We start from the raw sequence: 14306 nt of genomic DNA, 5'->3' as shown, positions 1-14306 counted from the left end.
TGCGTTGGCTTGCCGTGACAACCCACACTCAACAGCACAAAACACACTGAGCGTGCAAGTCCTTACGATAAAGGCAAAACAAACAACGAGCTGACATGGTCATGCTCTCATGAGAGAACATGAACCACCCACAAATGCAGTTTCAGCATGCCTGTACCTTGGCATGTGATGCAGTGACCGTGGCTGTCAAATGAGGATAGGGAATGATCGCATCTAGAAACACACAAGTGGAATGGCATCTTTAAAAATACGTAGTGTCACACCTGTGTTATGCTCTTTTAGGGAAAATAACTTTTTTAGTGCTGAAGCAAGCAGGGGAAATGGCCAGTAGTGCGCACACACTCTCATCGAAGGCTCAACAACACCCTCTCAGCTGTATGAACAGCGATCACTCATTGAAGATGTAGAAGCGTTCTCTGTTAATGCTGTGAAGACACCTCCCGAATGCTCCTCCCGAAATTTGTTAATAAACATTACTGGTTTCTTCCTAAAGAACAGACTTCGAAGAACGGCTCTAAAGCAAATGACAAAGGCGCATTGCATTTACCTCCGTATTTATACCTGTGCTTGCGGAGTGGAGCATGAGATCCAACACTTGGACACCAATGTACATTGGCTCGTTTAGTTTACACTCGAATATGATTTGCCTCGCATGCATTTCCCCATAACGTCTGTCACGTTCTGATGTAATGTGAAACATCTGAAAAGGAACTTGAGGTAACTATACTGTATATATTTCTTCTAGGTATCTTTATGGTGAACCAGTGAAAGGTGTTGCATATGTGCTGTTTGGTATTGAAATAAATGGTGAGAAGAATAGACTCACATCCATGAAGCAACTAAATGATGTAAGTGGTTAAAAAACCTTCACTTTAAGTATCTTAAACATTTAAACAGATTTGTTGAAAGAGACAATTGTTATGTTTTATAAATTGCAGTTGAATGAAGGAATTGTTAGTTTGAGTATGGAGGAGATAAAGAGGGTCTATCCTGACACAAGCAGCCTAGTGGGGGCTTCTGTGTACATTAAAGCATCGGTAATGACCAGCTCAGGTGGGGAAATCATTCAGTATCAGCATTTGCCTTATTATTAAGTTTCTTTTCTGAAAACACTCTTACGTCTCAAGATTTTCTTCTCAGGTAGCGACCTCGTGGAAGCAGAGAAATCCGGCATTAAAATAGTAATATCACCCTACATGCTCTCCTTAAGGGACACACCAATGTATTTCAAGCCTGGCCTGCCATTAGGCATGACGGTAATTTAATTTCTGTTGTGACATTTACTGTGATTCCATACCTTATTTTATTTGCTGAATAGAAATGGAACAGAATGTCCAAGCTGCTCTTTTCCATACATTGAAAGTGGACGGGGACCACGGGCTGTCAGGCTCTAAAAAGAACTCAGAAGCACTGTAATTTTAGAATTATTAATTATTTTATTATTACAGTATTTGTTAATATTTTGAGTTAGCTAAAAAAAAAATCTGTTTGTCTTTTTAGTACTTACAACGTTAACGTATTTAATTTCAGTTAGTTCCCAAGGCACATCTTATTTTAAGTTTATTTTTAATAACCGGTCAAAAGTTTTAAAAAATTACTTTTATTTTTAGTTTTTATTTTTAGTTTTTATTTTTAGTATTGTGAAACATTATTACAATAAAAAATAATGGTATGAAATACATTTAAATATAATTTATTCCTGTGATGCAAAGCTGAATTTTTATCATCCATTACTCCCGTCGTCAGTGTCACATGATCCTTTAGAAATCTTTAGAGTCTAATATGAGGAATATATATATATATATATATATATATATATATATATATATATATATATATATATATATATATATATATATATATATATATATATATATATATATATATATATATAATATTTTTATTTTATTTTTTATTTTTATTTTTTTTATTTTTTTAGTTTAAGTTTTAGAAATTGTATGTCCTTTTATCAATGTTTTCAGAATTTTTAAATGTTTCTTTTAAGCTTCCTTCTGAATTTATTAGGCTTAAGATATTAGGCTGATGACAAAATTGCCTATTTTGGGTGAACTATTCCTTTAATCTGATTTTATAATAGGATTGTTGATTTTAGCTCATGACAGTAACATTAATATGGATTTGTTTGTATTTTGTTGCTTAGGTTATAGTGAGTAACCATGATGGCTCTCCGGCCCCTAATATTCCTGTTAAAATCAGCTTTGTTGAAAACCCAATCAGAGTTCACAGCGGCACCATCAAAGTCCACATCAACATGCCTAACACGGCCGGCTTATATGTTCATTCACAGTTACTGAAAGTAAGTAAATCACAGAAAAAACGCATGCACAATAGAAACAATCCAAAAACTTAATTTAACTTTGAACTGAGTCTAGGCAAATTATAAATTGTGTACTGTAGCAAAATACTACAATATTTTTTTAAAGCAAATTTTGGAGATGTCCACGATCAAAAATCATGATATCGCTCACCCCACCCACACCACAGATTTGAAAGATGGTGGTGCGCACTGCATCCATTTAGTGCATCGTCAAGTGACTGGACATTTACTCATCTCAGCACGTAGACTCACTCGCACACTCAAACAAAGCCAATTCAGAGATAAATAAAATGCATGGAAATTAATTAAATGAAAAAAAAAAAAAACAAGCATTTCACAAGCACGTATTGAACCGTGGATGTCGTACCGAATGGTTCAATAGATATTGAGAATTGTGGAATCCCTAATATATATAAGTTCCTCTAAAACCCTCCCCCTCCTCCAGCTCCGCCTGCCTAGATCTTGATTTATGCATGACTTTTTATGCAGCAGCAGTTTATCTTACATGCTCAGTGTGTCTGTGCATCTATTAGCAGAAGCAAGTCCATATTGCTCAACAGCAGATCTAGCCCACCAACACCAAATACATTAACATTTCCATATTCATTAACCTGCCAAAACTACCCCAATCATGACATATTCATGTGTAGGTGGAGACAGTGGATCCTTTACTGAAACCAGAACAGCAAGCTGTTGAAGAAGTGCGTGTGGAACCATATTCCTCTTTTAACCACAACAGGAATTACCTGCATATCTCAGTGGGTTCCAATCGGGTGGTGGTGGGTGACATGCTTAATGTCCAAGCGTACGTCAGATCTTCCTCACCAAAACAGCAGAAGCTCGTGGAGAAGCTGACATATGCCGTGAGTGACACTTGGAACATTTTGGGATGAAAATTACTAATCTTGGTATTTATTACACTTACAATTGTTTATACAGGTGTTAAACAAGGGAAAAATAATCCATGCTGCTAGATTGAATATCAAAGACCTGGATGTCACAAACATTCCTCTTCTGGTTACCGCAGAAATGCTACCTGCCTTTCGGATTGTGGCATATTATATTTTGCCGTGGCAAAATTGGGCAGAAGTGGTGGCAGACTCTGTGTTTGTTGATGTGGAGGACCGGTGTGTAGGTTCGGTGAGTTCATGTGACTACCATAAGGAATAATTAATATTGCATGATTCTAGAACTTTATGCCTGTTGTTCAATAGTTAAAGTAATTCTTCTTCTGGCTTTTAAACCTCTTAAGGGATACTTTGTCAAAAAAAAAAAAAAAAAGTTCATATACAGTAACTTTAATGCCATAATTGTTGCATACATTTATGTTTGTTTGTATTTTCATATGAATGTTTTTGTGATCGTATTAGCTCAGTGTAGGACCAGTGAAGGGAGAAAATCTCAATTACTACTCACCAGGCAGCAGCTTTAAATTTGAAGTGAAAGGTGACCCGGGAGCAAAGGTCAGCCTGGTTGCTGTGGATAATGCCATCTTTCTGTTGAGTAAAAACCGCCTGACGCAGAAGAAGGTGAGTGATGATGTAATTTTCACTGTACTCTCCAGAACCTTCTCCAGGTCTTCATTGATACTCATGACTCTTTCATTCAGGTGTGGGAGGTGGTGGGACAGGGTGATATGGGCTGTACCTCAGGAGGCGGCAGCAATAATATGGGTGTTTTCAGTGATGCAGGACTGATGTTTTATTCCAGCACAGGAGGTTCCACTGACTACAAAAAAGGTCCTTCACACACACAGCATTAACATCTAACTATATGAGTAAAGATCTTAAACAAACTTTGAATTTGTCTTGAAAAAAAAACTCAAAGTTTGAAATGAAATTAAAAAGAATACAAGTTCAAGCATGTTGCTAGCATGATTAAGCATATTGAAAGCTTGAATTACCATTTTGCTAATATGTACAAAAGTACAAAGCCGAATCCAAAAAAGTTTTGACACTGTACAAATTGTGAATAAAAACAGAATGCAATGATGTGGAAGTTCAATATTTTAATTTCAATATTTTATTCAGAATACAACATAGATGACATATCAAATGTTTAAACTGAGAAAATGTATAATTTTAAGGGGAAAATAAGTTTTAAATTTCATGGTATCAACACATCTCAAAAAAGTTGGGACAAGGCCATATTTACCACTGTGTGGCATCCCCTCTTCTTTTTATAATAGTCTGCAAATGTCTGGGGACTGAGGAGACAAGTTGCTCACGTTTAGGAATAGGAATGTTGTCCCATTCTTGTCTAATACAGGCTTCTTGTTGTTAAACTGTCTTAGGTCTTCTTTGTCGCATCTTCCTCTTTATGATGCGCCAAATGTTTTCTATGGGTTAAAGATCTGGACAGCAGGCTGGCCATTTCAGCACCCAAAACCTTCTTCTACGCAGTCGTGATGCTGTAATTGATGCAGTATGTGGTCTGGCATTGTCATGTTGGAAAATGCAAGATATTCCCTGAAAGAGACTACGTCTAGATGGGAGCATATGTTGTTCTAGAAATTGGAAATACCTTTCAGCACTGCTGGTGCCTTTCCAGATGTGTAAGCTGCCCATGCCAAATGCACTCATGCAACCCCATACCATCAGAGATGCAGGCTTCTGAACTGAGCGCTAATAACAACTTGGGTGGTCCTTGTCTTCTTTAGTCCAGATGACATGGTGTCCCAGTTTTCCAAAAAGAACTTCACATTTTGATTCGTTTGACCACAGAACAGAGATTTTCCACTTTGCAACAATCCATTTTAATTGAGCCTTGGCCCAGAGAAAACTTCTGCGCTTCTGGATCATGTTTTTATATGGCTTTTTTTTTTTACCTGTAGAGTTTTAGCCGGCAATGGTGAATGGCACGGTGGATTGTATTCACCGACAATGTTTTCTGGAAGTATTCCTGAGCCCATGTTGTGACTTCCATTACAGTAGCATTCCTGTATGTGATGCAGTGCCGTCTAAGGGCCCAAAGATCACAGGCATCCAGTATAGTTTTCTAGCTTTGACCCTTATGCACAGAGATCGTACCAGAATCTCGGAATCTTTGGATGATATTATGCACTGTAGATGACGATAACTTCAAAATATTTTTCTCTGTGAAACTCCTTTCTGATATTGCTCCACAATTTTTTGCCTCAGCATTGGGGGAATTGGTAATCCTCTGCCCATATTGACTTCTAAAAGAGACACTGCCACCCCGAGAGGCTCTTTTTATACCCAATCACGTTGCCAGTTGACCTAATAAGTTCCAAATCGGTCCTTCAGCTGTTCCTTATACGTACATTTAACTTATCCGGCCTCTTATTGCTACCTGTCCCAACTTTTTTGGAATGTGTAGCTCTCATGAAATCCAAAATAGGCCAATATTTGTCATGGCATTTCAAAATGTCTAACTTTCAACATTTGATATCTATATCTATTGTGACTAAAACATAAGATAATTAGATTTTTATATTATTGCATTCCTTTTTTATTCACAATTTGTAAAAATGTTGTCCCAAATTTTTTTTGGAATCGGGTTTGTAGTGCAAGAGTACTTTAACATTATTAATGCAGAAGCAGTGTAATAAGTTGTAATGTTTTTTGTTTGTAGACTATAATCTGTATGTAAACAGTACACAAGTTCAGTGATTGATTTGGAGCTGACAGTTTTAGGGAAAAAAACTGTTCTCAAGTCTGGTTCTGTGAGAGTAAATGGCTAGAGCGTCTCTTGAGATCAGAGGAGTGAGGTTTACTCGCACAACAACAACTACAAGCTGGCCTTCGTTAAAGTAGCAGTTCAAAAAGATGGTGAGCTGGGTGTGTAGAATCCTTATAGATACTTTTCACTTTTCTAAGACACCTTGTACTGTATATATCCTCCAGTGCTGATAGTTGAGTGCTGATAATCCTTTGTGCACTGAATATAAAGCGCCCTTACAGAGTCCTGCACGGGTTCGGGTACCCACTTGTACTCGATGGGTCGACCCGCAAATTTTGCTGAAACAGGTGAAAAATATCCAACTGTGTCTGATACGGGTGCAGGTTGGGTGGGACAAGGGGGAAACATGGGTCTAACACTGGTTTAAAAGTCGCACGCTAACATAAACTATATGCATATTTTTAGGAACACATCTACAAAAATATGTATTGCCTGTATTCCAAGTAAATAAAATCATTTCAAAACAAAATCAGGTTATTTGTGCTTGCGCCGCCACGTGCCCTCCCAGGATCCTCTCACTTTCAAAAAAGCACACAAGGCTTTAAGGGGGTCGCACAATGGACTCAAAACTCAGCGCCAGATGCGCAAATTATATAGGCCTAAGCGGGAGCTCAGCTTTGAATCCGAAGAGCTGCACGATGTGTGCATCTTGTAGCACAGGGTGAAATCAGTACATTGGCGCTCTGTGGCACAGCAGGATTTTGAACAACTTCCTGAGTTGGCGCGGAAAGGAGCCGAATGATTCGAATTTTAAAGACGTGGCGCGGTGCTGTTACTTTTGTATGACCTGGCAATATATATGTAGGCCTATATAATGTTTTATGCTAAACTGATTTTATTTCGGGTGCGGGTTGAGTGTCGGTTCTATTTTAAGCAAGGCGGATTTTAATTAGTGGTCCATGTTGGAAAACGAGTCGGATGCGGTTTAACGCACTGTGAGTACGGGCGGGTGAGGATTTACAAAATCGGACCCGTACAGGACTCGGTAGAAGGTCAAGAGCAGTTCTTGTGGCAGACCAGCTTTTTTCAGTGTCTTCAGAAAAAACACCTACTGCTGTGGCTTTTTTACTTATGCCATGGTATCTGCGGTCCATGTAAGGTCATCTGTCATTTAAACTCCCAGGAAATGAATGCTATACCCTCTCCACCATTTCTCCATTGATAAAGACCAGAGCATAATTCCCATCCTGGGATCTCCTGAAATCAATAATGAATTCTTTGGTCTTCCCAATTTTCAAAGATAGATTATTCTCCAAACACCAGTCCATCAAATTCTGAACCTCGGCTCTATAAGCTGAATCATCATTATATTTGATCAGCCCCACTACCATTGTATCATCTGCAAATTTCACTATAGTGTTGGTATCAAATGCAGGAACACAGTCGTGGGAGAAGAGGGAGTACAGTATTTGTGCATTTAGCCACATCTCCGTAAATGTCAAAGCATAACAATCCCTCAGTGCCCTATGTGTGTTAATCCACAACCATACACAAACCATCCATTTTGATGATTAATAGACATTGGCAAGGAAAATTCTGGGAAGAGCAAGTCTACACAGAGCCTTCTGTAAACTGTTTCGAGGCTCGTACTTTGGCCCGGCGTCCAGTGGTCTGGCTAGATCAGCGGGTATACTGCTGAAGCCTCTGGAATCATTTGTAAACAGCACCTTGCAGCTCCTTCCAGTGTCTAATAACTAGAGTTGGGCATCGAGAACCGGTTCCAACTTGGAACCGTTTAAAAAATAACGATTCCATTGGAATCGTTTAGAAAATTTGTTTTCGGTTCCGATCATCGGTTCCAAACGCGCAAGTTTGAATCATGGCCACCTGACTTCTGGTGCTTGCGCGCCCGCTTGTTCTTTTAGCCATGGAAGCCCGGTAAACGGCGCTCTGAAGTGTGGATTTATTTCACTTTTAAAAAGCCTGGGTCGGCACAGTGCAACTAGTGTTGTCAAAAATATCAATACTGAAATATCTGAAAATACGATAGCCTGCTCAGTTTCTACAGTATTGATCCCAGCTGCGCCCTCCTCTCCTCTCCTTCTCTGACCGACAGCGAGTTGATGTGCAGCCGCATATTCTCACTCAGCCCGGTTAACCCTCTGAACACGGCGAACGCGCGTTCTGCTGGACTTTTCCTTACGACAGCGTGTTAGTGTTAGTGTGTGATCGGTCTGAATTTCGCGCGGGATTGCACATAATTCTACGAATCCCTCAGATTTCAAGCTCACATCTGAAGCGCACACACACATACCGTAATAAAGCCCCCTCTGACATACAAGTGCAAATATTTGCTTCTTTTTACAGCTTATTATTGGTCAAATACAATCAACCAAATTCTCAGTGCACATTTTGAAGAGTATTAAAAACACAGTCGTAAAAAATTCAGGAAGAAATGAAGAATGAGTAACAGGAACAGTGTTCAGGATCCATGAGTGCGGCAGTTCTTAAAGGGACAGCAGTCATTTGTTATTCAAAGTCAAACTACAAAAAGACAAACGATCACACTGCTCTTGACTGATCAACGTGTGTAACTTTAATGGTTTTATATGAAACTATTTAATTTTTTGCAAAAACATTATCCAATGTTATTTTAAATTTAATTAGCCACTTTGCGTTTTTTAATTAAGTTTCTTACCTGAATGTTAGACCTACCTGAAAAAATAAAGCAGTCTTTCATTTATATATTTTATTCTATTTTATTTATTTGTGCTATTTTTTGTAATATATTTATTTGTTCTTATTTATTACTGTTTAGTCGTCTTTTTAAATTCAATTTACCATTCGAAATCAAGCTTACTTGTGCTGTGTGTAAGCTATTGCAACACAATTACCCCACTGTAAAAAATACATTGAGTTAGCAAATATTTGTGAGAGAATTTTAATAGTAATTGATCAATGTTTATATAAGAGAAAAAGATTAAAAGCTTTATCATATAAAGTGATCTCTTCAGAAGAACTTTTTGATTGCCTAGACTTTCAAAAGACAGACAAAAAAATAAAAATAAAAAAATATCTAATTGACAGTATATGCAGCGTTTTCCCCCCGTGGTATTGAAAATAGCATTGAATATCGATGTGACATGTTTTGACTCCACCCCTTAAAGAATCGGAATCAAGAATCAAAAAGAACCGGAATCGAAAGTAAGAATCAGAATCGGAATCAGAATCGTTCAAATCAAAACGATGCCCAACCCTACTAATAACACCTTCTGGCTGTTTGAAACACTCACACTGTTCGCTGTGTTGTTCGCATTTAAAAACACGATACACAAAAGATAAGTTAAAGAAAGTGTGCTTCTATTATGCGTCGCCATTTTCAATCTCAAATATTAATTTCTTTCAAATACTACTGACCCCAAACTTTTGAATGGTACTATTTATATATTAGTCATCTGCCGGCAACACTTTTTACGCTGCCTTTCAAAAATCTTGCCAATAGTTAACTGTTAGAATTAATGTAATAATAATAATGTAATAATAATTTAATAATAATGATGATTATTATTTGTAGTATTTTAATCATAAATATTATTTAGCTTGTACTACTACATATCAAGTGTTTTACTACACTTTACAATGTTATGGCAATAATAACCAAATATCATTGCTTTTACGTTGAGATACTCTCTAGGGTGAAGTTTACCCTTTAGCACTACATCCCATTCACCATCTTGGTTTCACCGTAATGTCATAGAACCATTAATGATTCCCTAAAGAACCTTTCCAAAATCTTAAAGGGATACTTCAACAAAAAATGAAAATGATCCCATTATTTGCTTACTCTTGATTTTGTGACAGAGCCCTGACACTGCTGAATTGTTCGTCTTGTGTGATGACAAGTCAAGTCAAATCAAGTCTTGCAGTTTGTCATGTTTCCCCCCTCTGGGTTTTGTTTTGTTTTATTTTTATTAATAAAAGCCCATAAGGAAAATATGGAATACATTACATTTTTTTCCACTGTAAAGGACATTTGTACATGTCTTTAAAAACCTTTATTTTATATGTATATTAGAGTGTTTTTTTTTTTTTTTGGGTTTGTTTAAAATAGATTGCTCCAGTAGATCTAGAAGACGGCGTTCTGCTGCCAAACTGCAGCTCAGAGATCAGCTGGGTAAGTCAGTGTCATCAGTGCATCAGAAATCTTTTTAACGTTTGTTATGTTACAGTTTGTTAGAGAAGTGGCGATATGAAAGTCTTCCAAAAATGCTAGCGAAAATTAGTGAGTTGAGCTAATGCGCTAGGCTAATGTGCTCAGTCACCCTGCCTAAACACATTCTTTCCTCTCAGAGAAGGTATATTCTGACAAGCTCCTGCAGAGATGTTGTGTGGACGGCATGAGGGAGATCCCCATGTCCTATTCGTGCTACCGTCGCTCCCTCTACATCACAGAGGACTGGAGCTGTGTGTTAGCTTTCCTCCGCTGTTGTGCAGAGTACAAAGGGGAGGAGCTTGGTGTCATTACCAGACCTCCAACGACCACAATTCCACCCACCACCACCCCTCCACCCACCACCACCGAGTTTATGCTTTATAGTGGACATGCCTTGGATTATATTACAACTGTCATAAGGCCAGAAGTGTCACGACGTACTTTCGTCACCTACAGTCGATCTGTCATATTAGCAAGTGCGGACAATCTTCATGCAGGGGTGAGAGAGGAGGAGAAGGTGGAGAAGGTGGAGGAGGAGGAGGAGGACGAGGAGGAAAAATTTGATGAAGATGATTTAGCTGATAGTATAGAAGACATTTACGTGCGCACCAAATTCTATGAGTCGTGGCTGTGGACAGACATCAGACTGCCCAGTGTGCCCAAGTCTGACGGGTAAGAGTTTGACTTCAACTCAGTGAAGAAGTCCCACTATTATCATGTTCATTGATGGATGTGTCTCTCCCTGCTTTTATTCCAGGCTGGCTGTATTTCCAGTAGACACTGTCCTTCCTGACAGTATCACTCAGTGGGGGTTTCTAGCCATCAGTGCCTCACCTGAGACGGGTAAGCCCTGTTATTATTTTTTTTGTTATTTTTGTTATGTTTATATGTCTAATAACTGACATACAGAATTACATTTATATGGTTTTAGATCTGCCACAATGATAACTAAAAAATTACAATAAGAACACGTATTATGATTTAATTTGTATTGTTTAGATGCATTTCTGCACAAGAATTTGGACTATATTAATAATAAATATTTAGCTTTTAATGCTACAAGACAAGCATTTCTGCATATAAATGATGGATATTGTAATAATAATAATGATGATCATTGTTTTACTACTGCATATCGATTTTATATTTTAATAATTGTTTGTTTAACTATTAATGATAATAAATTAAGAATATTTGAAAAATGTATTATTTGGCATTTAACACTACATGCCAAGCATCTTCATATAAATTCTGAATATTTTTCTTCTTATGAATTATTCATATTTTAATAATTTTATTTAGCTTGTAATGCTACATGTCAATCATGTGAAATTTGAATATTTGAATAATAATTTAGCTTAAAATCCTACATGTAAACATTTCTGCATATAATTCTAAAAATGTCTCTGAAAATGTAATCATTCCTTAGCCTGCCGTGGTCATATTCAATTCTAGTCAGAATATGAGTCTGAAACTGCTCCATTGGGCTGTGATTATGATACCATAATCACAACCAGGTTATGGATTGTGGAACCAGGTAAGTCATCAATTGGATAGACCTACAACCAATCAGAGCAATGGAGCGATGCATAACATTAGTCGTCAACTCTGCATGTGCGCTGGAATAAACGATCTTTGCCAGCGTTGTAAAAAAAATGATTTAAGGATACACAGTTACTTACTAACATGATCATCATTTCAGAGAGAAATATTGAAGGGGAATGCATACAAACAAGCTCTCCGTTTAGGATTTAAAGGGTCATTAAACCCCCCCTGCTGCAGCGGTGTTTTTTCACACCTTCGATTTGAAAAGGCTTGTTAAAAGGGGAGTGGTCTTGTGAAAAGTGAAAAGGTGGGATGGGTATTGTGTGGAAACAGGGAATGGTTTGCATAAATAGGGGAGTGTCATTAGGCGCATTAAGATTAGCGATCCCAATAGCAGCAGGTAGAGCGATTCTGAGACATGTTCTTGGTTCACGTTGGCATTGTTTACAACAGTGAGACTCGAAATTATCGTAAATATGAGTTTTCTAGGTAAAAATTGCACATGAACGCCCTCACATTTTTGAAACTTGAATGCAATGATTTCGTAATCACGACTTCAGAAGTCGGAATGATCAAATTTCCGATGGCACGTGAAGGCTGCATAATTCTAGATTGGGGTAAAAGCGAAGGGGTTTGAGGTTTCATAGTCTTGACCGCGCATCTGAAGCACAGAGCGACGCGGGCTGGGTTGCCGCAACGATCCGCGCTGTCACTCGGCAGCTAAATCTATATTTGTCCAAATATGCAGCACGCTGTTTCACTAAGAGCCCGAACACATGCGGTTTAGTGCATGTCTGTGACCACAAATAAAACGAAAATGTGGCTTTTGATTCTTGTTATTTCATCAAAAATATTGTTCATTAGCCTACAGATTACAGATCCGTTATTTTGCACTCCTGACATAAATTAGATAGTCAACGCTTGCAGGTTCAGGGTGCGATTCCTCAGTTTCATTTTTCCGCACGCTGCTTTCAAAACTTCCCTAACATACAATAATGATGGAAGATGAGCCTGACAGAAGTGACTGTCTCATGCATATTAACTAAATTATCTTGTATGCATACTACCAGCGCAGTGATTGGACTGAATGAGCTTTATGTCATGAATATATATCGAGAATCGCTCGGAGCGGTCGACGTTGCCAGGAGTTTGGTTTGACTTCTCTGGCTTTACTCTTCTCTGTACGCCTTCTCTAACGTCTTGTCCTCTTATGCTCGCCTAGTCCTGTTTCGCCGTGTGTGTGTGGTTCAAGAGGATTTTCCCCTGGGTTCTGCAGCTTCCCAGTCTGCTCTTCAGCACCGGCGTATCAGCCGAGTGAGGTGTGCGTTTCGACGCGTCCTGCGTGCGCTCCCTGGCCAGCAGTACCCGTTACCAGGCTACCCGCCAGCTCCTTATATGTACTCTTTTGTTTATCTCTCCTGACCTGCGTCCGCCTATACGGCTGGTAACTGGCAGTCAGCCTTATTTTCCCTGTTCCCGCTCAATAAATTACTAATTTACCAGCATTCGCTTTTGGGTCCTTTCTACATTGTGACAGAATAACCCGACCACTATGGACCCAGCGAACGAGACGACCATCCGCTCAGCGGTCGAGCTGCAGGGAGCTATGCTGGGTAGACACGCCGAGGAATTGGCAGCCGCTAAGCACGCCGTGGATGCACTCGCTGCCCAGGTAACGGATTTGACCGGCCAACTACACCTCCTGCGTCAAGACCAGTCCTCGTCTCCTGGGACGCGACAAGCAGCCGAGCCTCGCGTCAACAACCCCCCTTGTTATTCCGGCGAGCCTACAGAGTGCCGGGAATTTCTTACCCAGTGTGAGGTAGTGTTTTCCCTTCAGCCAGTCACGTATGCTTCGGACCGCGCCAAGGTTGCGTTTGTGGTGTCTCTTCTCACGAGCCGAGCCCGGGATTGGGGAGCGGCAGTCTGGGAGGCTGAAGCTAACTGCTGCTAGCAGTACACCTTATTTAAAGAAGAGATGTTGAAGGTGTTTGATCGTTCTGTTTTTGGTCGCGAGGCTTCTCGACAGCTAGCTGCTCTCCGCCAAGGAGGACGTTCCGCGGCCGATTATGCGATTGACTTTAAGACCTTGTCGGCCACCTGTGAATGGAATGAGGCTGCTCTCACTGCACGCTTTTTGGAGGGCCTGAATGATGACCTGAAGGACGAGATTTTTGCTCGTGAGTTTCCCTCGAACCTAGATGAGTTGGTGGAATTGGCCATTCGGTTAGACAAGCGCTTTGATCTGCGCAGACGCGCTCGTGCTGACGTCATGGGTTTCCGGGGATCCCCATCCACGCCTTCGGCATCACCGGAGTCACGCCCAGACCCTGAGCCAATGCAGCTGGGCAGAATACATCTCTCCTCCGCTGAACGCCAACGCCGCATCCGGGAGCGATTGTGCCTTTACTGTGGTGGCACTGGGCATTTTGCTGCCACATGTCCGGCAAAAGAGAGAGCTCGCCAGTAGATCGGGGAGTATTGGCGAGCGCAACTCCTCTATCCCCATCCTTCAAGTCTCGCACCTTGATTTCGACCATTCTTCGCTGGGGTACCTCATCTGTCACC

The 14306-nt window shown here is 39.7% G+C and overlaps 1 protein-coding gene across 1 annotated transcript in view; it reads left to right on the top strand.

Moving 5' to 3' along the window:
* Nucleotides 1-14306, top strand: part of LOC137040484 (complement C3-like) — a 46353-nt gene that overhangs the window by 13183 nt on the left and 18864 nt on the right. Inside the window, exons 10-20 of the mRNA XM_067416142.1 lie at nucleotides 746-848; nucleotides 939-1053; nucleotides 1141-1256; nucleotides 2162-2317; nucleotides 2989-3201; nucleotides 3278-3478; nucleotides 3709-3867; nucleotides 3948-4077; nucleotides 10092-10154; nucleotides 10331-10865; nucleotides 10951-11036. Coding sequence (XP_067272243.1) covers nucleotides 746-848; nucleotides 939-1053; nucleotides 1141-1256; nucleotides 2162-2317; nucleotides 2989-3201; nucleotides 3278-3478; nucleotides 3709-3867; nucleotides 3948-4077; nucleotides 10092-10154; nucleotides 10331-10865; nucleotides 10951-11036 — 1877 coding nt within the window. The remainder of the gene's footprint in view (nucleotides 1-745; nucleotides 849-938; nucleotides 1054-1140; nucleotides 1257-2161; nucleotides 2318-2988; nucleotides 3202-3277; nucleotides 3479-3708; nucleotides 3868-3947; nucleotides 4078-10091; nucleotides 10155-10330; nucleotides 10866-10950; nucleotides 11037-14306) is intronic.

The sequence above is a fragment of the Pseudorasbora parva genome, chromosome 14 (genome assembly GCF_024679245.1).
Source record: "Pseudorasbora parva isolate DD20220531a chromosome 14, ASM2467924v1, whole genome shotgun sequence".
Classification (NCBI taxonomy): Eukaryota; Metazoa; Chordata; class Actinopteri; order Cypriniformes; family Gobionidae; genus Pseudorasbora; species Pseudorasbora parva.
The sequence above is the reverse complement of the archived record's forward strand: the minus strand, read 5'-3'. Positions and strand labels throughout refer to the sequence as shown.